Here is a 27623-nt window from a genome sequence, read left to right on the forward strand (position 1 = left end):
AAAGAAGGGTTTAGTTCAGTTTGGGGCGTTTTGAATAAGAGATGGCTGTGGGATATAAAAGTGGAGAAGAAAGTCTAGACGGCAGATAAATGGCACTGTGCTCCAAGCAGTACCTAAATATTTGTAGTTTCCTGATAATTCCAAAACTAGCTCACACTTCTCTGCTACACACTGGGCTCTCTAGCCTGAATGGTGTCTGTCCTCCCTGCCCTCTCACACCTGCAGGACTTCTAGCCATCCTTCAGGTGTCACCTCCAGCTATGCTTTCTAGGAAGCCCTCCTTGCTTCCTCAGGCAGACGCAGGCTGGCTGTTTCCTTGGACAAACTACCTCCACTTACACTTACCTCCATTAGCACTGAGCCTCACAAGAAGCCTTCTTCCTGGCTTCACCAAGGTTACATAATTGAACAAATGTAACAAGCTCAGCTCAGGGAACTGAATGTTATTCCACTTCTGCTATAATTATTGAATTGGTTCCCTTGCATGTCTCTTCAATTGTGTTGGTTTCCTAGGACTGCCGAACCAAGTACCACAAACTGGGTAGCTTCAAACAACAGAAATTTATTCTCTCCCTGTTCTGGATTCTAGAAGTCCAGAATCAAGGTATCAGCAAAACTGTGTGCCCTCTGAGGTCCTGGGTAGAATCCTTCTTTGCTTCTCCCTGGTTTCTGGTGGTGGCTGCCATCCTTTTGCATTCCTTAGCTTACAGCTGCATCACTCCAATCTCTGCCTCTGTAGTCATATGGCATGATCCCTGTGTGTCTCTGTCCTGTCCTCATGTGCCCTTTTTCTCTTCTTATAAGGACATCCGTCATATTGGATTAGGGCCCACCCTAATGACCTCATTTTAACTTGATTGCATCTATAGACACCCTATTTCCAAGTAAGGTCACATTCACAGATATGGGAAGGGGGGATTAGGGCTTCAGCACAGCTTTCATAGGGGGACACAGTTCAACCCATAACACCAAGGAAACATTATTTCCTGTAGGGTAAGGCCCATTTCTTATTTGTTTCTGTCACAACGCTTAGCACAGAGAAAGTAGTCCAGGAAAGTTTTTTGAGTTTTGACTATAAACCTGTGCTTTCTAAATCATACATTTTTTAATGCTTTGTGTACTCTAGTGCCCACTGTGTGCAGAGATCTGGGCTGGATGCTTTTTGTATACTCTCTTATTTAATTGTATCAAATACCCTGGGAGATAAGTCTCCCTACACCACAGATAAGGAAACCAAACTTCAGAGAAGTCAAGTGACTTGCTCAGGCCTGCACAGCAGATGGGATGTGGAACTGGGATTTGAACTCAGGTTTATCTGATATCAAAGCTCAGATCACTCCACTATATTCTGCTGCCTTTTCTTTCATCTTTGTTTCAGTCAAGCCTCTTTGGGAGTCCAGACTGCACATCAGCTATGCTTAGGGCAACCCCCTCCTCCCACCCCCTACCCCCCAACAAAATGGGTTGGGTTCATGCTTTGGCCAGAGTGTTGGAGAATCCCCTTGATGGAGGCAAGAGAATAGAGAGCAGCACAGAGGGGGCCACTCAGACATGGCAGCAGGATTGGAGAGAGACTTCAAGGGGAAGGTGAGCGAATTGGGAGGTCCCCTCAACTAGGAGAAGATCTTTCTTGGTACTAAACCTTGAAAGTGATGAATTATATGGTTGTCTAAGGGTAGGCAATCTAATGCCATGGACATAAATGAGATCACCTTTTTCTGAAAGCTTTCTCTTGTAATCAAGAGAAAGCATGGCAATATAGGGCAGAGGAAAGGCCCCCAGAAGCTGGGTTCCAGAACTGATTTGGTCAAAGACAAACTTTTTGACTTGGGGTAAATCATTGTCCTTCTGTCTTCAGTTCTATTATTTCTAGAATGAAAGGTTTGGACTATAAGTTCTCTGAAGTCACTATTCTTGGTTTCTATAGAATCTGTTTCCGTTTTATAACTATTTTGAGGTGTTTATTACATTGCCAAGAAAAGAAAAAGAAAAAGAACCTTCAGGATGAAATTTTTCTATGCCAAGGAAAAGATTTTTTTTCTTTTCCCTCTTTTTGCATACAGAGCTCTGCTTTGCTTCCTTCACGTCTACCTTTTCATTCTGGTAACCCTCGCAAGTTTTCTCAGTGGCAACAAGCACTCTCTGTCATGGCCCTTCCTTTTCTTAATACCGAAGATAAGTATTTGCTCAAAAAATTAAAACCATGTCAGTAGTGCTTACCTGGCTCCTACGCTTGTAAATCTGTTTTGTGCTCTTGCTGTGACCTGTCCAAACAGAGAGATGATTGAGAAAAGGGTGTACAGGTCTAGCTTATTTAGCTTGTGGCAGTTTTGCTGCCCCCTTGCCCCCTTGCCAAGTGTAAGCAGGGTGATCTCATTTCCTACTCTGCTTCCAGCCTCTTGAAAGTGTGCAGGCCCTAAGTGAACATTTCCTAGAAGACTCTTTCTTCCTTGGATATTGAGCATCTCAAGTGGAAAAATGTACCTAGTTGTTTGTGCAGTTGAGGTCTGCCTTCATTTGAGGAGTGGTAAGAGTCAGAGGGATAGCTTTTTGAACATTTCATCCTTAAAGGTCACAGTAGCAGAGATGGTTTGGCTTGAGAAAAAGAATGCTCCTCTTGCCAAGAGTCTATGTCCCAGCTGTCTCCTAAGCCAATGAGTCTGGATGCCAGAGGACCACAGAGCCCTTCCCCTTGACAACCTGGAGTTACTGATAACTGTTTGCCTATTCCAGCAGGAAATTTAAATTCATAAGCTTAATATATATGTTCTCCATCCCCTGAATTTCATGAATTTTCTTTACATCTTGTTCCCCAAGGAACTAGGGGACAAGATTTGGATTTTTCACTCAAGTACCCCTTAATCTACCCAAATCATAACTGGTGCTATCAGAAGTATCAGCTAGCAAGAAGAGGAGTACAGCCTCCCAGCTTCTATGCGGAGTTGCTGATGGGAACTGATATACCTACCGAATGTCAAGTGGTATGCCAGGGACCACAGGAGACAATGTAGCAGAGCGGAAACTTCACACTAGGTTTGAATCCAGGGTATAACTTGGGCCCTCACTTTACCTTTCTGAACCTCAGTTGATGCATCTGTAAAGCAAGAATAGCAGCAATTATTTTCCAAGGTTGTGATCATTGCATGTGAAACACCTAGCATCACCAGGAACAGAGTAGGGAGCTCAGTAAATTTTAGTCCTTTTCTTCACTTCTTCCTCTCTTTTACATATATTATCTCATTCACTTTTCTCAACGATCCTAAAAGTTTCGTTTTGCATTTTATAGATAAGAAAAGAGTCTGTTGGAGTCTATGCTGTATCCCAAGTATTAATAAAAGCTTCTGGCAAATAATGAACCTTCACCAAATAGTTCATTGGTAGATGAATGAATGAGTAAGGCAGTCTTATGGGAGTTAAGAATCTTGCCCAAATTTTCACAGCTAGTATCCCAGATAAGTTAGGACATAAGGCAGGGCATCACAGAAAAATTCATATCAGGAGACAAAAAAAGAACCCAGAAATGGGAATAGAAAAGCATAACAAAATTCATCCTTTTTTTATGATTGAGAACACTGTGTTTCGCAATTTTAAAGGCATGTTTTAAATATACAAAATCTGAACATAATTTTAAAAACAGACAATAAAACCCCAAACTCAGCTTAAGTCCTAAAACTTTATAAAAGTGCAGATTTTACTAAGGTTCCAGCTTTCTTAAACAAGGCCTACTGCCCTAGCGTTGGCCAGGAAGGGGCTGGTTGGTGGCGTCCCTGCAGGAATGCTGCCCAGTTTTTGGGGGAGAAGGGGGAAGATACTTGACTCCAAAATAACTGGCTTCTGGGGATCCATCCTTGTCATTACCCTGTGACCCCCTGAAAAGAAAAGGTAGTAGAGACTTTCTCAGAAAATGAGAATAAAAAAGACAGCTGATGGTTTTTGGAACCTATTGTGTGTGAGGCATTGTGGCTGCCAGGCATTTTACATGCATAGTCGGTTAGACCTCATGCCAGTCTTCATAAGATTCTATTTGACACTTGAAAACCTTGACAGTCAGAGATTTGTTCAAGGTGATGAAGCAATAATTAAACCCAAATCTGAATCTAAAACCTGTGCATATTTTACTTTCCTATTGTCTCATAACCCCTTCTGGGTCAAGTTGCCTTTCCACAGTGAGTCCCCGAGCCAGAAGCAGAGCTCAGTGATTGGAGACCATCTGATGGCCCAGCAAAGTGACAGGGTGCATTAGAGGGTGGGGGTAGGGGCCTGTCCAGTTACTTAATCTGCCACCCAGTTGAGTTAAACTCTCTAACCACTTTATCCAGAATCTCACATACTCGTGTGTCTTGCACCTGTCCGTCCTGTGTTTTAGAAAAAATGCCTCACTCTTAACTGATTATCTCTTTTTCCTCTATTCTAGCTATTTACTTTCCATGATAATAAAGGTGTGCCTGATAGTAAAGAAGGGTAGGTAGGGTTTTGATATTCTGCACACCAATTCACCCACCATCAGCACTAAAGGAGTGTATGGAAAAGAACTATCAACAAATGTGTTGTATGTTGTATGTAGGAGTCAATTTCCATCATAATAGACAAACTTAGAGGTCGAGAACTTTTTTGGGGTTGGCATAATAGGTGGCCCTACTAAATTAAGAAACTGATTTTGAGTAAATAAAAGAAAGCCATCCTTATACTATAGATTGAATCTAGTACATTACTATCCACCACAACATAGGATGAAAAGATTAATGAACTCCAGGATTTTTTTTTTTTGAGATAGTACCTGCCAGGATCTCACCTGGATCAATTAAGGTGGTCTGGACATCCCTAGAAAACCAGCATGTGAGCCTCTGAGGATAAATGATCCTTCGTCTACCCATCCTAGCTAGAAAGGCACAGATCATCCTCACTGGGGCAAGAATCAGACTCAGAGGAGCCAGAATTGGGGTAGAAGTCCATGGTTGGAGCTCTAGAGTCAAGTAGTCTGAGTTTGAATCCTGGCTCCACCATTTACTCCTATAACCTTGGGTAAGTTACCTAACATTCCTATGCCTGAGTTTCTTCAACCTTAAGATGAGGCTGCTACTAATAGTACCTACTACCCAGGATTGCTTGGAAGATAAAATGAAAGATGTGTGTAAAGCCTGGCATGAGGTGAACATTCCACAAAGGTTCACAGCTATTCTTGTTCCTGTTCCTCCAAGTAATAAATAGCAGGATGAGAAGAGGGGGAGGAGGGGAGGACACTTCTCACAGAGATTTCTCTGACTGGAGTTCTATGATCCTCTTTGGTCGTGGCCTAGAGGAGCCTGCCCCTAGACCATGAAGTAATGGGTTAGTTGGTTAGTAACCCAGTAGGTTGTCCCTGGTCATCAAAGGAGGGTATAAGACTGTAGAAATCTGCTTGAGCAGTTAGAAACCTCAGAGTTCTTGAAAAATCCAGGGTGTCTAGAGTTAGGAGACCATGATTTGAGAAACTCCAGATAATACAGTCAAATCCATCAGTATTCTCAGAATCATTTAGGAATGCTTGGAATGACAGATATTGGATTTTCCCATAAAATCTAGTTCTCAGGTTTCTAGTCAGGATTCAAGCCTCTAAGAAAGGGGAGTGAGGATTAAACTCCAGTCAATTCAACTCCTTGCTACTTCAAGAAACTCTGGGGCAAAGCCTTTATCAAAAGAGCCCTTGAAACTGGGCTTTGGATCTATAAACCGGGGTTCAGTTCTTCTCTGTGTGGCTATAAACAATCTATCACCTCTCCAATTCTTAGTTTCTTCATCAGAAAAATGGAGATAACCTCGTGTGTGTTCTGAAAGTATTAAAGGATATATATATATATATATATACACACACACACACACACACACACACACACACACATATATACATATATATTTAAAGCAACCAGTATTGTTCTTATCATAGAGATCAGTAATTGTTAGTTTCATTTTCTTCAGGCTTTGTACTAAATTTATGATGTGGTTTGAAAATCAGAGTTAATCGTGATTTGCTATGTGTGGTGCAACTATGTGTGCTTCTGAGATGACATAATTCCCTGAAGGAATGTTCCCTTTTGTGCCTCTGACCCAGGATGGCAGCCCAGAGTTATCAAACCAAAGCCTAAGAGTGAATGATAATGTGGGGTACATCTGGCCCTAAGAGGACCTGTGAGGGGCAGACATTCTGAGCCTGGGGGCTTGAGGTGAGCAGATATGGTAACCAAAGAACTAGCATGTGGTTGCCCTGTTATCTCCCAGATTGACATTGGCATCATCAGAAGACTAGAATGAGTCAGTGACATCCAGCCCACAGCAGGAAACAAGAAGTTTTGGGGAGCCAGATGGTGTGAGCCAGACATGGTGGGAACCCAGAAAGAGAGGGACTCTCACAAGAGGAAGGTGAGACCCCGAGGGACAGAACGGGGCCCTTGGGACACCTCTCCCTCCTCACCTTTGGGGACATCTCTGTCCTCCAGGTTCTGTTTCAGATATCCTCTCATTCAGCATGTGCTGTGTAAGGTCTGCCTCATGCCGGGCTGGGTGCTAGGATACAATGAAGAAAAAAATAGGGTCTCTTCTCTAGTGGAGCTTCCATCTAATGGCAGAGATAGACAAACATAGAATGAATACATGTTACATACTATGAAAAACTTGATGAAGAAAAACATAAGGAATTGTGGAAATACGTAACGGGGAGCTGAGCTAGTCTGTGGAGGGGAATGGGAGGAGCAAATCAGGGAGACCTTTCCTTGAGAAGTGACTTTTCAGCTGGTAAGTAACAGAATGAATTGATTTAATAAAGGAAACCAGAGGCAGCTTCTAAAACTAATTGCTCCTTAATTGAAATATATAGTTGAGGCAAGTTGCATTCTTCCAAGGTAGAACTTGGAAGAAGTTCTGTTCATAAACTTCTTCTGGTCTCCAGCCATTTGGGAATTCACTTGCTTTGTGCTGTTTGTGTGGAATACCCACTCCTAGACTGAAATGCCTGGATTTAGATCATCGGTGTGACCAGTTCCTGAGTGTGACCCACATGAGATCAAAATATAGCTGAGACCTGATTGGTTGAACTTGACTGTTGTGTTGTCTGCTTGATCACATCAGGATGCCTATTCACAAGGCTTTCATTGCTGTAAACACTTCTGCATTTTACATTTTATGTGATGCATACGACTTTTTGTTTTTTCTAAGAAAATACTCAAAAATTCGGTTTGAAAGAACGAATGGGTCCAAACACATTACCTTGGAAGTGTTTGCTGCAGGTTTGGGCAAGGCCTGTCACCTCACAGGCTATTGAACACATGAGATCTGGAAGCTTCTTTGGTGACTACAACCCATGCCCGCAGACTCTGGTTTAAAGGGGCTGGCACTAGGTTGGAAACACTGCGAGGTGCTTGTTGGATAATTATCAGCATAGTTCAGTTCATTATATTCAACTTGATTCAATAACTGTTTATTAGGCATTGTACTCTCAGCATGGGGTAAGAGCTTTAGTAACAATAATAATAATCATGATAATAACAATAATAGCAACCGTCATTTATGTTGAGAACTCACTATGTGTCAGGCACTGTGCCAGGCATTTTACATTGATTATCTCATCTGATTCTCATAGCAACCCTAGGATGCTGTATTAATATTTCCATGAAGAAATTGAGGCTTCGATAGATGAAGAAACTCATCTATGGCCACACACTTAGTAAGGGTAGGATTTACTTATTAGGCCAGGATTTGGATCCAGGACCTAAGGCTACAATACACTGTTTTCTTTTCACACTGGTATGTCATTTTTAAAACGAAGAAATTATTGTGCCCTAGAGAAGTTACATAGACACTTCAGAGCTCTGTATGTTTTCCCTGAAAATAGTATCTCGAACTTTTTGAGTGATTCCTATGTGACCAGTATGTTACCTTAAGTTCTTCCAACTCCGAGGTGCTCAACCTTGTCTGATTAGAATAACCTGGGAATTAAAAAAAAAAAAAAAATCAATGCCAGGCTCCATCCCCAGACCAATTGAATCAGGATCTTGGGGCATAAGACCTAAGAGTAGGATTTATTTTAAGTTCCCCAGGTGATCCTGATACACAGAATAAAACTCCTGCCCCAGTTCTTATAATACCTTCAGAAGATATATAGTAATAGCTTCATTTTATGGATAAGAAAACAGGCTCAAGGAGGTGAACTGTCTTGCCCAAAGGTAAAGAAAATATGTGTCAAAGTCAGGACTTAACCACTGGTCTGATTCCAAAGCCCATATTCCTTTGACCCTCTAGGTTGTCATCTATATGACAAGTTGGCATTCCCTCTAACTCCAGGCAGTGTTCACCGGCCTTTGTGGTTGTACTCAACATGTAGCTCCTCTTCTTCCTTCTTCCCCCTCTCGTCTGTCCCTCTCTTCCCCTGCTCAAAACCACACACTAGACTCAACCAGACTTCACCATCAGAAGTTCACAAGGATATACTGGGTCGATGTTGCTGCTTTGGGGTGGTAGTACCCAGCTCAGGGTGGTGCCCACCCTAAGCCTCCCAGTAGCTCCAGATCCTCGTGGCCATGAACCAACATTACTTCCTTGAGTCGGCTTGAGAAGACAATGGCCCTGAGCTCATAGCACAGCAAGTTACTTTTCTGGGTAGAATAAAAAAAATTAAAAATTTAAAGAGCAAAGACTTGAAAAGTCACATTAAATATCACAGGGAAAAAAGGCAAAATCATGAAAAAATGTGGTCAATCATTAGCAGAGAGGTTGAAAAGACACGCTCCAATTGCTTTAAAAACTCACAGAACCTAGGTCTCCTTAAAATAGTTTTAAAAGTACATTGAGAATTCCATGCAGTAATATGAAACATAAGTCCCCCTGCTGCCACAGAACATGCTTCGGCTGGCTAAACTGAAGGGGCTTGACATTAACCCAAGGCTCTGCAGAACTCCACAGGAAAGCGCAGAGGAGACACAGTTGCAAAGCTGCCCCAGATGTGTACATTTTCTGCTCCATTAAAATGACTTGGATGAGAGGCAAAGTACATTTGGCCTGTAGAAAGAGGGAGTTAGGGGAGGGGCAGGGGGAGGACAGTCAGCCTCATCACAGGCCTCCCACTCCCCAGTCATGCTTCTGCCTAGTCCTTCCTCGACACTGCTTCTAGTCTAAAATGTCTAAAACGCAAAAAATGACCACAAGCCTTCCAGGATTCCCCAGAGCCCCAGGTTCTCCCTAGCCATAGGTCTCAATTTTCTTAACTCTATCATGGGGCTAATAATACCCACTTCAAGGGTTCGGTGTGAAACTGAGATCATGTATACTTGGTGCCTGGCATGTTTGGTTTATAAGTAAGCTTTGGAGGAAAAGTAGGTATTACATTTTATCATCATTGAAACCAGGTCATATGAGAAGAGACAGGTGAAGAAAGTGAAGATGTCTGGGAAGAAGACAAACAAGATCCTAACAAGATAGGATTCCAAGTTTTTCCATATCTGATGGGCTGGTATGAGACTCTTGGTGGTGAACCTAGTATGGCAGCTACAAGGTGGAACGTTCTGCCTCAAAAAGCCTTTCTAACAGTCAGTAATGTCCAAAATTTAAAGGGTGGTAGTAAACATTTAAACTGTATGAGAAGTGTATGGATGACCATTTGGCAGGGGTATTGAAGAGGGGATTCCACTGTGATTTGGTTGAACTTAACATTTTTAACTACCTCTTTAAATCTGAAATCTGTACTTTTGAACTGTCTTTATTTGCCAATCAATGAATCATCAACATCTTGAGTTTCTGGTATGTGTAAAGCCTGGGGCTACAGTCCCTGGATCAGAGAGGTACTCTGACTCAGTTTTAACCAGGACAGAGGAGGTACACTTAGTAGTTCTCTAGAAGCTGTGTTAAAAGACTGACTATGTGAGATATACAGGAAGCAGGATGTCTTTCTGTTGCCCTTAGGATGCTGAAGGATGTCTCTTTGAGCTTCCCGTGCCAGCTTTTCCTACTTTACAATCTGTTCTGTGCACCTACATGCAAATTGTACTGAGTCCATGTTTACCCTGTTGGCATCCATGTCATTATTTGTTCTTTTCTTCTTTCTGGGTTCTTGAGGAATGGAACTGTCCCCTGTCAGAACTGTTTACACTGACTTGGGTGAGGAATGTGTTTGAACCTGACGGTGCAATGATATTTAATACATTCCTGGATGTGTCTATCTCACAAGGAGTGAAATCAGTGTTCTGGACTTTGGTCACTGGGAATGGAAAGACAGAGTTAGGATTCAGCTCCCCACTTTGAAAAGAAGGGACAGGTGTTCAGAAAAACTGTGCAAGAGGTTTGTTCAAGCTGTATCTTTCTTTCATGGGTTTGTTTTATAAGCATTTTCTCCCCAGCTCTGTGCGAGGATCCTGAGATGCTGAGGTTACATAGCCTTTTTGTCCCCCCTCAAAGAGCTTATTCTAATGAGAGAAGATAAAAGGTTCTGGGACAAAATAGTAGAAAAGAGATTGCAAGTGCTTGAGGAGAGAGGCTGGTTGGGGAAGCTTCACAGAGGAGGTGACATCTGAGCTGGCCTTCAGGGGAAGGAAGTTGAGGACACTGTGCACTCCAGGAGGAAGAACTTCCCAGGATGAGGGCAGAACAAGCACAAAGCCCTGAGACCTGATAAAACATGCTGTTTTGGGAAATGTGAACTGGTTTAATGTGTCTAGAGTGTACTGTGACCAGGAAGGTGATAAGAGATGAGACTGGTAATATATTTTGGGGTCACTCTCATCTAGATGGTCTAGGAGCTTGGCTATGGTGCTACTTGAAATTATTTTGCAAACATAGTTTGGAGCTTCATGGTATTTCATTAAATATGGCCAACTCTGCATGATCCATCTTGCAAATTATCAGAAGTCTTGCTACATATTACTTCCCCTTGACCACCACAGGAATGTGTTCTTAAAATAAAAACCCATATAAGATCAGTCCAAAGAAATCATAATCATGAAGGTAAATCTGCTGGAACAACTCAGAGTGGCTCTTCTTTTTTCCACAAGTATATGGGTCAATAAAGGTCCAACATCTGCATCAGGACAACATGTTCTCATGTCTGCCTGTCACCGCATATATACCAGAGGCTTGGTTTAAGGGAACTTGATCTGACCTATACGTTTGGGTCTGGGAGCTGTGTGTTGATGGGGTTCACTCCCCCAATCACAGTGAAGTAATTTGGAGGTTTCAGCTTATCTATTTCATCATTAGTGTAGCTGATCTGAAATGTGAGCACAGTGCTTTAAAAAAAATACTGTTTAATGCTTTCTGATTATAAAGTAATACCTGTTTATTGTAGAAAATATGTAAATGTAAACACACAAAGGAAAAAAAATCACCCACCACTACTAAGAAACAATATTTATTGTTTTTTTCCCTTATAGGTTGAGTTCATTAAAATGAATTAAATATATATAATGTTTAATTCAGTCTGCCACCACCATTCAGCATTCCTGTATGAGAATACTTTTCTCACTATAACATAATTACTTACTTATACTTTTTTAATACTTTCAAACAAGATTGTAAGAGTTTCCAGGACAAAGAAGATATGTTATTCTTATAGTAACCTACTTTTGGCACAGGGATCCAACACTGAGACTCAATTTCTGGTACAATAACACTGCAAGGGATCCAGGTGTTTACCCTGTCTGCTCATCTCTCTACCACCAGTCCTTAGCTCAGAATCTAGCATGTAGCACATACCCAATAAGTATTGGTTACTTGAATAAAAGTATGGATGGCTGGAGGAATGTGAATTTTTATTTACTGTTGTTTTTCACCCAGAATTCATTGAGCCTCTATCAAGTGCCAGGTCTGTGCTAGGCAATGGGAATAGAAGCAGTCATATTTGATACAAAGCCCACCTCCTCAGAGGCATCAGTGTGAGGATGCTGACCCCTCTAATATGAGACAGGGTTCCTATGTCGCAGAGCCCAGTCAGCCCTTTTTCTGAGGCTGGTGTTCATGCTTGCCTGGAGGAACACAAGCCCCTCCAGATTATCCTCTGCCTGTGATACCAGGGACAGAGCAAAGACTGCTATTCCAGGGAATCCCATTCCTAAACTCTTCTAGGTGCTCCAGAAATGCCCAGGTAGCCCTGGGTTTGCCTTCCTCAGAGCACCCCTCCACTCCCTGCTCATTCCAACAAGTCCCAGTTCAGAGACAGGTAGGCTGTGGAGGGGGGCTTCACTGGAGGAAGACTACAGGGGGAGAGGGGCACCACGGCTCCCTCTGGCTGAGAGGGGCCCTTAACAAACTCTCCACCACCCTAGTCAGCTGGTCCAACTGGAAATCCCAGATAAGCCCCAGTTTCTGGTCAGAACTAGTTTGGCAGCTCTGGGGTAACATTTCTGGCTGGCTGACCCTCCCCACAGGGGAGCTGGCAGTTTGAGGAGGGAAATGAACTAAAGGAGCTGAGAAGAGTGGTTAAAATTATTTGAAATACTCCAAAATTCTCCTCGCTTGCAAGTGCAAGTTTTCACTTAGAGATCCAAACAAAATTGCTCCCCACCCTGCATTCATCTCTCACACTCTCCTCTCCTTTGCAATGCAGTTTTGTTGCAATGCAATTTGTTTTGCAGCGCGATTGTTGAAGCGACAAATCCTCCACGCAGCGCGACTTTTATTAGTCAATGCATTTTCCCCCCTGCAATGCTATTGTTATTATCTTTATTGCAATTCAATCTTTCTGCCCTTTCCCCTCCCTCGGCGAATCGCACTCCGGCTGTGATTGCTCGGGTCTGACTCCGTGAGTGGCGGTGCGCTTCCAAACCCCCTCCTCCGCCCCCCGCCCCCCGCTCCCCTCCTTCCCCGTTCCGCGCCCAGGCGAGAGCAGCCGATTGGCAGAGCGGTGCTTTCAGGAACAATAACAGCGGGGGGAGCCTGGGTCCTGGGGAGCCGCCCCCGCCCCCCGGCCGGGCCGCGCGACTCGCGCCCCCCGCCGGGTCCCCACCTCCGCGCCCGCCCCGCGGGCTGACCGGCCGACCGGGGCCCGCCCCCGGCGCCCACCATGTACGCCTTTGTGCGGTTCCTGGAGGACAACGTCTGCTACGCGCTGCCCGTGTCGTGCGTGCGCGACTTCAGCCCCCGCTCGCGGCTGGATTTTGACAACCAGAAGGTGTACGCCGTGTACCGGGGCCCGGAGGAGCTGGGCGCCGGGCCCGAGAGCCCCCCGCGCGCCCCCCGCGACTGGGGCGCGCTGTTGCTCCACAAGGCCCAGATCCTGGCGCTGGCAGGTGAGCGAGCGGGCCGGGAGGGACCCTGGGACCGGGCGGGGGCCGGGGGAAGCCAATGCTTGCTCCGGGCCCCCGCCTCCCCTCCCCTCTGCTTTTCTTTGGGGGACAGGGTGACTCTGGAAGGCCAGACCAGTTAAAAATACGGGATGGTCCCCTTTGTCTTCCCCGCCTCCCCGACAACTCCCGCGCTGTCAGTCTGTCTCCATCGCTCTGTGTCTGCCCCAGTCCTGTTTCTATTCTTCTGACTCCTTCACTTTCCCTTTCTCTCCTCGCCTGTTAGTACCTTCATTTTTCGTCTCTCACCTTCTCTTTGCCTCTCTCTCAGTTCCTTTCCTCTTTGCTCCTTCTGTCTCCTTAAGTTTCTCAAGCTGTCTGATTCTCTCTTTGAGGCCCTTGGTACCTCCTGGGAGCGAGGAGGCAAGGCTGATATTGTCAGACTCTTCCAGGTGGGAGTCCCTCTTCACAGAGGGGAGCTATGACATCCTTGTCCCCGCTGGGCTATCATTGGACAGCATGAAGAGGCCTTGATCCCTGGGCACTGGGTGCCACTCTCTCCTGCCCCTCCCTGGCTAGGTGGCAGAGATAAAGAGGTAGTGGCACTCAGCATCCCTTAGCCTCCACACCCCTTTTGAATCTCCCAGAAGGCTCCCTGAGTGAGAGCTGATTGCCTGGGAAGAGTTTCTAGGTCAGGATAAGACCCGACCTCCCATTCCTGCTTTCTTGGGACCCTGAGAAATAGACAAGGCAGGTGGTTTCATCCCTATTTGACAAATGAAGATATTGAGGTTCAGTTGGTGATAGGACAAGAAACTAGCCCTCCAGCCTCCTTCACCAAGTTCTTTCTGCCTTACTGAGGCACCTTTTACTTTGTAAGGAGAAGTCAGTGGGCCCTCTTTCCTAGCTAGTGCTAGGAGGCTAGGGTACAGACATGAGAGGAAAAAGAAAGTATCACTTCTGTTTTGGGGAGCAGCCTTTTAGCTAATGCTGGTAAGGAGGGTGTACCTTTGAGTGGGCAGAGACAGTAAGTTACCCTGCCTTCCATTTGGAAGGGAAGAACTGGGGTTAGGAGCTGAATGAAGATATTGCTAGTATTTTGTAGTTTTGAGACGTTTCCTATTTTTTTTCAAGTTCCTTTGCTTTCTCACTTTTAGCTTAAAAGATGAATCTAGCATGTGTCATGTATTTAAATTTAGCAAATAGGGAAACTGTGACTCGAAACAGAGAAGTGACTTTTCTAGGGTCCTATGGCTAGTTCCTTTCCACCACCTCCTGTTGCCTCTGGAAAGTAGGCTTGCCAGAGTTGAGGAGTGGAAGAGCTGGAAACTGATGAGCATCTGGGGCCCCTCTGGACAGACTGTATCCTTACCACCTCCCTGACAAGCCTTCGGGTAGAGGGATATAGACCCACTCATAGCACCTGGGCATGCCTGGGGCCAGAAAACAAACAAACAAACCAGAATGAGGGAAAGTATGTAGAAAAGAGAAACCTTTATAACTGATTGGGTTTTATATTGTTTGGTTCCTTGCTTTTAATTAGCTGAAGCAGGGATTAGAAGATTTCCCCTCAAGAGTACAGTGTAAGCTTGAGGAAGTTGTCACTAGGCTTTAAGCTTAATTTCCCTTTGCTAGAAGTAAAGAAAGCATGCTTTTTGATGATTCTGTTTTACTCCTAGATCTAGAAGGGCCCTAGGAGTGGGGAAGTGATGTGTGTCCGGAGTCAGTGGTATGTATGTGTTTTAGTATGTAGTGGCTGTTTTCCTTTTTTTAGAGATTGTTTATTCATCCATTTATTCGTTCAGTAAACACAAACACTGTGCTTGGCTCTTCAAGCACTGCAAAGAGGCTGCTGGGCAGATGGCACCCCCACAGACTCTGATTTTGAAAATTGAGAAAAGTTTTCTTAAGTAAGACACATGTAGTTATTGATCTGAGGTCTCTGAATCTTGAATCTATAGGCTATTCATCCCCCAAGTTGGAATGTTGATAAATCTCTGTGGTTATTAAAAACAAACAATAAAAAAAAAACCTGGGCAACATCTGGAAATTGGCAGAGTAGATCCAGAGAAGAAGCGTGGCGCCAATTTGAGCAAAGTGAGTTGAAAAGCACTTTCCCCCACCTCTCTTCAGTTATTTTCTTGGGAGGAGAAAGGGGGAAATAAAGAAACAACTGGAGCTTGGCTAGACCACATTTAGAATTCCAATCAGCTGGTTAATTTTTAAAATGGAGCCGTTGTCCTGGCTGCAGACCTGATTGGAAGGGCCAGGGTGGGTTTGGGAATTCATTTATCCTGGAAGAACTCTCTCCTGTGTGTCTTGAAAGCCTATCTTGTATAGGATGCCGTTGCTCTGAGACTTGCTTGCAGTGACTTCATCTCAAAGAGCTCATCTTCTGGCATCTCCTAGGTGTAAATACCACTGCTGTGGCACCAAATGTGAGGAGGTGAGCCCTTAAGCAAGAGGCAGAGATGGCTGTGTTTTTGTGAATTAGCCATGAGTAATTAATCCCTCTCTGGCATCAAAAGCATGGTTTCAGAGGCAGTTTCAGGGCCACTTTATGGCTTTTGGTGGGAAGTGTGATACTTTACTCTGCCCAGGCCAACCCAGAGCTGTCTACGAGTGTACCTCTTCTTGTGTCCAGGGATGTCGAAGCAAACTGCTGTGGGACTTTGCATTTTCCAGCCTATAGTGGTCTGCACCATGCTTTCTGTGTGTGTCAGACACCAGTGTGTAGCCTTGATTTCAGTTCAAGGAAAACAAAGAAATACATCTTTACTGACAGTTGTGCTCTGAGCTTATGCATTATCTCTGTTAGTCCTCCACGGGACCCTGTTGGTAGAGATCACGATTGTTACTATTTCCATTGTACAGATGAAGACACTGAGGCTCAGAGACTCCTCTGCAGCTTCCCAGCTAACAAATGGCAAAGCCAGACTTGGAACCCAGGTCCTCCAGTGCCAGGCCCCCACTTGGCAGTCTCCTTTGTAGAGTAGCTGATGTTCCTCTCAGCCACACAGCATGCTGGGGAGGAGTGAGAGGAAATAGAAGAACTGTCCATGCAGCTTACAGTTCCAGGCAAGTTTCCAAGCCCAAGAACAGTTTTCGGTGCTGAATTTTCAAGCCTCGTCTCTTCCTCTTCCTCTCTTACCAGCCTCCCTCCTTGCTCAGTTATCATTTTCTCAAGGAAATCTCAAAGGAGCTACCATTCTCCATGAAGGGTCCACGTAACTCAAGACTTGGCTCACCTTGGACTTGGTCTCTTCTAAGTCACTCTTTTATTTGCCAAACAGCTTGTAAAAATGAGAGCAATCCATTTGGAGAGCTTACCATCATCTAACTGCAATCCAGCCTGCTACTTGGGCTCATGGTATTGAATTTTTTATTTTTATTTTTTATTATTATTTTTTTTTTACAGGGCCAGAACTATTTTCTGTAAGCCCAGAGTCTTAAGATTCTATGCCATCCCATCCCAGCACTTCTGCTGTGTTATTATTAGTTGGGTGTGCTAAATTCTTTCCTTGTCAAATGTCCCCTTCCTCCTTCCTATACACCAGACCCAGTGCTGTAATAAGCAAATGTTCCAGTGCACCTATGCCGTCTGAGGTACTGGGATTGAAAGGACGGCATAATCCAGGCGAGACAAGAGTTCACTTTTCAGGCCCTGTTATATAGGGTTTCTGTTGCGGGTGTGATAAGGAAGAAATGGGTACCATCCTCAGAGCGTGTGTAGTCTTAGGACCCAGTGCAAGTGCTAAGTAGAGATAGAAACCAGGCGCTGGGGGAGCACAGAGAAAGGACCCATTCTAGATGGGCTTTATCTTTTAAATCTTTCCTTTCCAGCTCCACCACCACTGCCTGCACCCAGGCTAGCACCAGCTTTTACTCATCTAAGCCAACACAGCCATCTTCTAACTGATCACCCTACCTCCAACCTATTTTCCAAATTGCTGTCAGAATAATCTTCTAAAACACAGTCTTAGTCAATTCACTGCTCTCCTTAACCTTCTATAGCTCCCTGTTTCGCACTAAATAAAACTTCAGCTTCTCAGCCTGAGCATTCATAGCAGCCCCAGCCCTACTTTACTTCTCCTGCTTCCCCGAGAACTGCAGTATTTCATGCTGTCTTGAGAACATACCCTTAGGCACTCCGTTGAGCTAACCAGGGTGGATTAATCATTGTCTGACATGGGGCCTCTGCCCACGGGGATCACCTTCCAGTGGGGAAGGCAGGCACGTGACATGCTTGTGGTCCAGTGGGATGTAGTATAGAGGAGTGGACAAATATATTGGCACCTGTTCCACCCTCTGTCCCCAGAGGAGACTCTCCCTCCTCAGCACTCTCCTTTTAATTTTACTTTTTCCTTGCTTATGGATCTTAGTATTTTGTGTCTTGTTTTGGTTAGTCGTGAATGTGCCTGTCTTCCTGCCAGACAGTGAACTCCTCAGGACAAGGGGCCTGCCTTCCTTGTCTGGGCATCACAGTGCCCAGCACGTAGTCCACTCCAGTCAGCCCAAGCTGAGCTCAGCAGCTTTGGGAAGATAGGTGCATTTTTATGCTTGAGGAGAAGAAGTAGGAAGAACAGGAACCTCTGTAGCAACAACTTGTTTTTCAGAACAGAAACCTGCAGTGAGACTTGGAGGTTTCATTCAACTTTGTTCATCTGGAAAAAGTCAACATTTTTTATCACTCCCTTGACTAGAAGAAACCCCACACTTGGGGGAAATAGCTTCCAAAGCCAATTTCTTCTTGCTTTGGTAATTTTAGCTCATTCAGGGCTCAGGTCCCAGCTTGGCATTGTTGGTCCAAATAGATCACTTGCTCCAGAAATGCTTTGGAACTTCTACAAAGTTATCAGCGAAGCAGGGGACTAGCCGATTTCATATGCAAAGATTGTTGCATGTAATCAGTGGGAGACTGCCAACAAAAGGATTTTTTTTTTTTAAAAAAAGCAAGTGAAAACTTTTAATTTAGGTTTTGACATGTTCTGCTGATATATGTTGGAGCAAAGATTGGAACTTGCCTGCTGTCATCTGTTGCAGATTCTACTGAAATGTTAACCATTAAAGATTCCATCTGATGTGCTTTGTCTTGTTTAAGAACCACGTATTTGTTACAACTAAATAGTATGTGCTGCAGAGTACTTCAGAGTTCTGGTTCACAGGATGAAAGAAAAACTGGCCCCAGGCAAGCTGAGGTCTTGTTCTTCTGTGTGATGTTTTGTTATTCAAGAGCACACTAGTTTTTATTTTTAAAAACACACCAGAAAAGTGGAATTCAAATTTAGATCTTTGACTCCAAGATTTATTTGCTTTCTACTGTGCCTACCTACTTTGTCTTTTAAGCTCCTTAGAGAGAGATGTGTGTTGTCGTCATTTGAAAATGCTTACCGGGAAAGTATACATACCGTGAAGAGCTTTTCTCTGGTTCAAGTTTCCCAGGTATTGAGTTATACTGTGTGGTTAGTCTTATACTGGAGGGAAATGCAGGAGAAGAAATAAGCATTGTTTCTTCCCTTCAAGGACTAACTTACAAAATATTAAGTACTCACCAGGTTCCAGGTTCAGTGCTAGGCATTACCATATACGTACTCTGTCTATATCCTTGTGAGACAGGGCTTCTTATTTTACCCAGGAGAAGAGAGCTATTTGAACATTTGTTTATTGGGTGCTATAGGTGCCAGGCAGTGGGCTGAGGTCTTTCCATATACACAAAGCTTGTGGAGAAGTGTGAGTCAGTTCAATCAAAAAGTATGATACCTCAACTAAGGTGGCAGTGATCATCATGGATCTGAGATGGATTAAGGAAGGAGAATCCTTGGGACTTGGGAGCTGTCTGGTTGTGGTGATGTGTGTGATGATGGTGTGGTGATCTGAGTTCTCCTCCCTGCATGGGGAGCACTAGAAGAGTAGTTGTTTGAAAGAGGAGGTGACGAGTTTAGTTTGAGACAAGATGAATATTAAGGGCCCATGGGCCATCTGGGCAGATACTCCAGGAGAACAGTTAGGCATGTGGTCCATGGTTCAGGAGAGCACTCTGAAATTGGACTGAAGATCCCAGTGTGGAAGCATTAGCCATGGGAGTGGTGGGGTCACGGTGGGAGAGGGTGCAGAGTCAGAGAATCATGCAGAACTCTTCAGAACACCAGCTTTTAAGGGCACAGCTGAAGAAGAGCCCACAACGGTGACTGGGAAGAAGCAGCCAGAGATGGACTGAGTATCAGGTGATAACCAGGAGAGCTGGGTGTCCTGAAAATCAGATGAGGAGAGAAGTCTTTGTATCCCAGATCTAAGCTTGTTTTTGTTTCTTTTAACTACACAGTGGCTACTTTTCCCTCTGAACTCACTGGTGAGACGTAGGCTAGGACAGCTAACTGTATAAGCAGGAGAAGAAGAGATGTGCGTGGGATGATATTTTGGTGGTTTTTGAATGTCAGAATTTTGCCCTAGTGGGAGAAGGATCAGACCTGTGTTTTGGGGTCCAGAAAGCAAAATTAGGTCCAGAGAATGGAATTCATAGTGGTTGGTGGGAGTGATAAAATAATAGTAGAGAGAGTAGATGAACAATGGAAAGGACTTCCAGCATGGTGATGAGCTTCCTGTCATGGGAGGTGGTGGGCAGGTCAAGGCTATTCTGGAATGGAATCCTGCCCTAAGGGAGAATTTGGTTAGATGACCTCTAGGTCACTTCCTTAAGTATCAAGGAGAAAGTGTTAGAAAGCTGAAAGAAGATAAGCTTTGAGGTCAGAAGTCTGGGTTCATATTGTGACTCTGCTACTTATAAGCTGTCTGACCCTAAAGAAATTACTTCACTTCTCTGAGTTTCAGGTGCTCATCTGCAGCATAGAGATAGTAATCAGCTATTTGCCCACTGTGTTATTTAGCAAAGTCATATGGAAAAATGTCTGGCACATGGAACGTACTCATTAAATATAGGCAGCTGATAAGGACTACGGTAGCTAAGCATTGTTGAGAGAACAGCTTGCTTAGTGGTGGGTACCACCATCCGTAGGAAGGAGCGATTTAGGGAACCAAGCACATGTAAGGAGCAGACAGGTTTAAAATTTAACTTGTGTGTGTTGTAAGTACTCCTGGGGCTTAACTTTAGCATGAAAGGCTTCCCATCTCTCCTCATGTTTTGTACACTGTGACCTTATGGTGGGGCTACTTGGCACCCTGGTGAAGCACAGGAGGGTAGCTAGACAAAGCTTTATACTTAGGTTGAGGTTCCTAGTTTGGTCTGTGCCCCAGCCCTGTGCCAAGGCCAGTCACGCTGTGGGAGTGAGAGCAGGGAGACCTGCTGGAACCTGGTTGGCGTTTCTTCTCCAAAGGATGATCTCAGCAGGACATTTCTTCAAAGGAGCCCACCTGGAGGGATCAGAGCATCTACTCTGACCCTGTGCTCACTGCTCAGAAGAGAAAGAGTCCTAGAATTCCCTGCGCCTGGCCCATGGTTACACACCTGGAAGGACCTCGCGAGGTTTTCTAGTCTAGTCCCCAGGTTTTACAGAAAAGAAAACTGAAAGGAAGTGACTGATCACCCAGAGAGTGAGTTACAGAGCCAGACCTCAAACCCATGTCTTCTGATTTCTTTCTGCTTTACCACAGCAGGACACTCATCATCTTGTTGTCTTGGCTAGATACAATCCTTGAAACTTGAGAATTTTGTCTGCCTTGGATTTTATAAAAACAAACACCATAGGCCAGAGAATGAGACGTGCGTGCCTGTTCTGTGGCATGTATGTTTTTAATGCAAACTTAAGACTTTGCAGGGTTTTGAAGACAGACTTGCATTGGATTTCCTGTCAACCCTCCTGTTTTCTAAAACACTATTAGCTTACTATCTTGCCTCCATTTTTTTCCTCAGTGGTAAGTTTTATGAGATGCTTCTCCCTCTCAGGTTAATAAAAATACCAAATTCTTCTATATTTTTGAAGAGCAGCTTCTACCATATTTTATGGCTTTGAATAGGGACTCTCTTTGGAGATCATTTAGAGCTTAGTGGTCTTGATTATCTTGTAGTTCAGGAGGTTGGCATCAAGTCATATGTGTGTAGTGCTGAGTCCAATTTGGAAGTTTATCACAACATCCTCCATGATGTAGGCAAGGGCTTAGGGGAAGGGCAGACACTTGAGAAGTTATACTGACACACTCACCACTTTGTAGGTGCCTTTTTGTTCAGTTGAGGAAGTTATGAAAAACTTGGTAATTTTTCTTTTGTTCCTATAAGATAATTAGATTATAGGAACAGGGCCTGAGTGTCATGCAGACCTAACTAGAAATTCTGGCTCTGCTGTTTCATAGCTTTATGTCTTAGGCAAACCACCTCACTTTTTTGAGCCTCAATTTCTGCCTTAAAAGAATTATTATGGGGATTAAATATATTGATGTTAGTAAAGAATTTGGCATGGGGCCTGGCACACAGTAGGCGCTTACTCATATGTTGAATGGATGAATGCAGTTAGCTGATGACACAGTAGCTGGAAAGGAGGAGGAGATAGCTGATGCCCAAATCCTTGGTGCTTTTCCTTGCCCTGAAAACAAAATAATCAGGAAGTCAGAATCAATGAAGGTTATCTCTTCAGAGGCTACGTATTTATTTCTGTTAACACTAAAACTGATTTTTAAGCTTGGAGCAGTTGCAAAGGCCAGTTGATGAGATAGTTTCCCTCATCCTTCTGAATCCACTGCTAGTTTCTTGTGTGGTTTTCTGGAACACAAAGCCAGAAGCATTCTCTAAAGCCACGTTAAAATGCTGTATAAAGTTACCTGCTGTCTTAGATCATCTACACCACCGTTCACCTTCATTAATGTGACCAGTCAAGAGTTACAGCTTCTTGTCACCCTGTGTTCAGTCTCCTCCTCACACCTCATCCGTCTCGCTTGCCACTGCCACATTAATCGTCCCCAAACATCTCTTTCATCATGTCTCAATCTGTGTCGGATACCTGCAGTGGTTCTCTTTGCCATAGGATAAAAGCCAAGCACATAACCCACAGGGTAGCCTCACAGACACTATTCACTGAACACCTATGACAAGAAAGGCACTGTGCTTAGTGTTTTATATCCACTACCTTTTGGAAAACAGTTTATTATCCCCACTTTACAGATAATGAAACTGAGACTCACACAAGTGAAGTAACTTGCCCCAGCTCCCACGTTAGTATGTAGCAGAGCCAGAATTCCAAACCAGGACCACCTGATTCAAAAGACTGGGCTGCTTTTATTAGATCCTGGGCCTCCCTCTCCCAGACAGTTCTTCCACTTTTTATGGTGACACTGAGTGGTAATTTTTTATGGACTAGATATGGATGTGAGTCATCACCTTCAATTTAGGATTAGGGTTAGGGAGGTCTGGAGACTGGAGGTTTGCCCCATATGAGTCAGCATCTCTCAGGAAGTCAAAGCTTGCATTCTAGTTGGGGTTCTTGGTACACCCTGGGTTTTAAGGATCCAGAAGATAAGGACCACTTAGCACAGGACTCAACCCAGAACACAGCCTCAGTAAATGTCCACTGACTGCAAAATAGGATGAGTGGAGGCCTCAGATCTTCCTGAGCCCTCATCCCAGGAGCATGGATCAGGGAGGAAACTGATGAGCATTAGGATGGAGCCAGGAGGTAGTTAGCTCTCAGAGGAGCCTCAGGATCCCCCTGGCCAAGCTTTGGCACAGCCAAGATCCAGATCAGGGCATACATGATTGGAGAGACCTTCAATCTTCTGCTCCTTTCTGGGACTCACTCCTGATACTCAGACCTTCCTGTACTGCTCAGCCTACCTTTTGAAAGAACCCATTCAAACCCGGAAGCCTGGCCTACAACCTAATTCTGTTGTGTCTGGTGATGGTTACTGCTATCTGGGGACTTCCTGAGGCCAGAGGAGTCTAGCAGGACAGTAGGAATAAAGTGGTCTTCTGCTTTGAACTTCAGTCTGGAGAGTTTAGATTTCCTTATCTAGAGCCAATATTCATTCATTCAGAATTTATAAGTATGCAGGCATGTGTTTAGAGAAAATAGAGCATGAGCTTGGGAGGCAAAGAGATCTAGATAAATCCTGGCTCTCCACTTTCCTGAGTGTCTGTAGACCCTCTTTGAGTCTCATTTCTTTTGTGGGAAAAAAAATGCAGCTAATACTTAATTGTAGACTTCTTGTTATATGTAAAGAGCCTTATGGTAGTGTCTGATAGGTAGTAGACATTCTAAAAGTGATAGCCTATTTTTTAATTGAAGTATAATTCGCATAACATAAAATTCACCAGTTTAACCATTTAAAAGTGCATACCATTCACAGTGTTCTGCAGCCATCTTCACTAATTCCAGAACATCTTCATCACCCAAAAAGAAATCCCTGTTACCCATTAAGTAGTGACTTGTCATTGCCCATTCCCCCTACACCCCAGCAAACATTAATCTACTTTCTGTCTCTGTATTTATCTATTATGGACATTTCATATAAATCGAATTATATATTATGTGGCCTTTGTGCCTGGCTTCTTTCACTTAGCATAATGTTCTCAAGATTCATTCATGTTGTAGCATATATCAGTACTTCATTTCTTTTTATGGCTGAATAATATTCCATTGCATGTGTATACCACATTTTGCTTATTCTTTCATCAGTCAATGGACAGTTGGGTTGTTTCTACCTTTTGACTATTATGAATAATGTTGCTATGAACATTCATGCACAAGTTTTAGTGGACATGTTTTCATTTTTCTTGTATATACACTTAGGAGTGGAATTGCTGGATCATATGGTTATCCTGTTTAACCTTTTGAGAAACTGCCAAACTACTTTCCAAGGTAGCTGCCCCAGTTTACATTCCCAGCGGGTATTTCTCCACATCCAGTTTCTCCACATCCTCCCAATGCCTGTTATTTTTCTTCTGTTTTCTTTCTTTCTTTTTTTTTTTTTTTTTTTTTTTGATTATAGCCATCCTAGTGAGTATGAAGTATATCTGATTGTATTATTTTTGATTTGCATTTCCCTAATGGCTGGTGATTTTGAGTATCTTTTCATATGCTTACTGGTGTAGCCTCTTTTATTCTTTCATTAAGCTTTTATTGTTTTTTGGATGAGTCTCTATATTGTATAGTCAGGCCTATGATATGGGCCCTGCCCTGAGGTTACTCACACTCCAGTGGGAAAGGTAGACATCAAAGCAGATGATGGCAATGTAGTAAGAGAACAGGCTAGGTATCTACAGAAGGTATCCACAAGGTGTGTTGGGACCTCTGAGGAGGAGAGAGGAGATGAGTGGAGACTGAGTGGAGTTTATTAAGCAGACGGAAAAGGAGGTAGCATTCCAAAGAGACAGAGGAGCATGGAGGTTTGCGTATACCTGGTGGGAGTGGGGCTCCTGTCATCAGATGGGGAGTAGAGATCTCCCGACTGTCCTTCCCAGGCCAGGTGGCTTAGCAGGTCTCCACTTCTAGGAGCAAGCCTGCAGCAGCCCTGGGCCAGCAGCTGGCTCTGCTGAGCTTTTCATCCGCTGTGTGTACAGGGCCCTGTTGTCTTCAAGGCACATTTACTCAGCTGATTGGATCCTCACTTGAGGTAGATACTCCATCTCCATTTCTACAGAAAGAGAACAATGATGCTTACTTGGCAGAGCAGCTTGCCTGACTTCTCATGCCTGCCGAGTAGCAGAACTGGACTTGGAATCCAGCTTGTCTGACTCCCAGCTTTTTTCACACCTGCAGGCTGAATATCAGTTCTCCTTACCTTGGCATTCAAGGCCATTTATACTTTAAGCCCCAGCCACCTTAACTTCCTTCCTCTCCCCCTTTTCCTGCCTAAACTGAACCATCTTTTATAGCCATTCCAGTCTGATATTTTCCCAACCTTCCTTTTTTGGTTTTTATTCTTTACCCCTCTTCTCACCATCCATAAATGGCTATCCTTTTATGAGGACTGAATGTCCAGGTGCCACGCACTCCACTCAGGTTCCTAACACACAGAATTGATCATCTTCACTGCATCCAGGAAATGTGAGTAGGAATTATTTACCTCAAGTCACAGATGAGGAAACAGAATCAGAAGTAAAGTAAGCTACCCAAGATCACCCAGGAAATAAGGAGCCTAGCTCGAATGCCACCTCCTCTCAAAAGCCTGCTGTGGTTGTACTGATCAAAGTGATGTCTCTTGTCCCTGAGATCCTGTAGCAGTTACTTTCCTCTTATTCAAACTCAGTATTTGATATCTTATCTCAATCTTATTTGAGGGCTTTTCTTTTTCATGGGTTTTCATCTTGGGTCTTCCAACCAGGTATTCATTCTCAGTGACCCAGGGCCCTGACCATATCATGTAGGTGTAAATTCTCAGTAAATGTTAAGCTGAAGTGTAGGAGGAAAAGCTCTAGACTCTAGCTACACAGTCTGGGTTCTCCTGCTATTCATGTTATGACATTAACTTCTGTGACCTTGCACAGTGATGAGCTGTCCAGAATGGGCACCTGCTTGTCCTGCTCCTCCTGTATCCCTAGGCTAGATTGTCAAGTGGATGGATGCGTGAATTTACTATTTGGAACCTCATCTCTGTTTTGAAAGGGTTAAATGAGGTGATCTAAGGATCATTCTCAGATCAAATATTGCCTAGTTCTGTGAGTCTGAATGATCATTTCTCTCCACACCAACCTGATTCTGAGCTACGTATAGAGTTTCAGCTCGGGGAGGCAGATCATAGCTTGTCCTTTCTAGTTTGGTGGCTGCATCTCAGATTTTTGCCTTTGAACTTGTCAAACTGAAGACTAGCCCAGGAGCTTTGCCTCTACACATTCAGAAGTCCTGACACCACCCTTTCATGCCCTGTATCTCTTTCGGTGCCTTTTTTTTTTCACATGTGAAAACACCCACCCACCCCATTTCAGGATAACTTCATTTGGAGGACTTTCTCTAGGTTTTACCGTGTAGCAGCTTTTTGACTAAGAAAGAGTCAACAGTGATTGGTAAAAGACCACAGTCCCTGCTGTTGTCCAGGCCTAACCCATTGGGTGTCTTTTATTGGCATGAAGAGAACAAGAACCAGCCTTTCTTATGAAACTAGACCCCGAGGCTTGCTCCTCTATTAGCGGGAAACACCATTTTCATCTCTGATCAGGAGGGGCTGTTAACAAAGACCACATCTTCTTGTCCTGGGCAGTTCCCTTGTACTCTCTGCCCTTCTTAAGTCACTCCTTTATTTTTTAACTTGCATCTTTATTCACCTTAGGCTTAGTGAAATAAAATGATTCTGAGCATGTTGATCATAGCAGTTTTAACGTCCTGTTCATTGAGTGCCTAGTGTGTACCAGCACTGTGTGGTGAGCGTGTGAAGCACTGCTGGAGTCCCCACACTCCCTTATAGAGGAGACACCTGAGGTCATGCTTCCAAGGCCTTGTTCCTCCCTCCTCACCCTGTCACAGGAGAGCTGAGATTCACGCTGAGGGCTCTCTGATACTGGGGTCCCACCCCTGATCAGCTGGGGCTCCATTCCTAGAACCATTTAGGATGACTTGACATTTGACTACATTCTGGAATAGTTAGGCACTTATAAGCTTTCTTCTCAGCTTTGGTAACAAGTTGTGAGGAGAGAAGCCTGGCTCGAAGGAAGTGTAAAAGCATGTTTAACGCACACACACACTCACACATAAAGACCCTAAGAGATTGGACTTAACCATTACCTGGCCACATGCCACATCCAGCATTGGGCAACATGCTAGAAACTGCATTTAGGATACAGCGGTGAGAACCTTTGAGGAGTATAAGAAACAGTCATTCCCAGAGTCTCTGTTCAAGCCCAGAAAACAAGACCCCAAAGTATTTACTGCAAGAGACCAGTGCCAGAGGAGGTTCAAGCTTCTACCTCTGGAACCTCTCTCCTCATTTAATTTTTACTTTTGACATCTACAGTGAGAGACAAGTCTGGAAAATAAACTTTGAAATTTGTGCAGGAGAAAAAAAGAATTCTCTTTTAGATTATCTGAAGTTGAGCTTAAAGATGGAGAAAGTGAGTAGAAATAATATCCCTTTGTATTTGTGTAGCACTTTTGCAGTTTGTAGTGCACATAAGCACTGGGGAGGTGCCAGAGGCCTGTTTCCCACTCCTGGCTCTTCCTCGGGCTCACATCCTGGGCAAGCCCTTCTGTCCTCTGGCTTTGAGTTCCCTTACCTGTAAATTGAGAGAGCTGGACCACTTGGTCACTGAGGCCCCGCGAACTCTGTAATTTCATGATCTGATACCAGTGACAAGGCAGTGAATGTTACTCGTTACTCTCCCTGTATCTGTCTCCACTAGGCCTGTCCTGTGTCTGGGCCGCAGGCAGGCTCTCAGCTCCAGCTCAGGCTTTACCTCCGTAAGAGTTACCATCCTTTCATGTTTATCAGTACGTGGGCTGGCAGAAATCC

At 44.1% G+C, this 27623-nt stretch overlaps 2 protein-coding genes across 5 annotated transcripts in view; both read left to right on the plus strand.

The window, feature by feature from the left end:
* AGBL4 (AGBL carboxypeptidase 4) overlaps nt 1-27623 on the plus strand; it is a 1124520-nt gene that overhangs the window by 885644 nt on the left and 211253 nt on the right. The gene's annotated exons all lie outside the window — the stretch shown is intronic.
* BEND5 (BEN domain containing 5) overlaps nt 12829-27623 on the plus strand; it is a 46952-nt gene continuing 32157 nt past the window's right edge. Inside the window, exon 1 of one of the 4 annotated variants that reach the window (XM_074376515.1) lies at nt 12829-13244. In XM_074376515.1, coding sequence (XP_074232616.1) covers nt 13019-13244 — 226 coding nt within the window. In that variant the 5' untranslated portion in view covers nt 12829-13018. The remainder of the gene's footprint in view (nt 13245-27623) is intronic. The other 3 variants (XR_012511291.1, XM_074376516.1, XM_010951170.3) reach the window with 3 other exon arrangements.

This window comes from Camelus bactrianus, chromosome 13, assembly GCF_048773025.1.
Source record: "Camelus bactrianus isolate YW-2024 breed Bactrian camel chromosome 13, ASM4877302v1, whole genome shotgun sequence".
Taxonomy (NCBI): Eukaryota; Metazoa; Chordata; class Mammalia; order Artiodactyla; family Camelidae; genus Camelus; species Camelus bactrianus.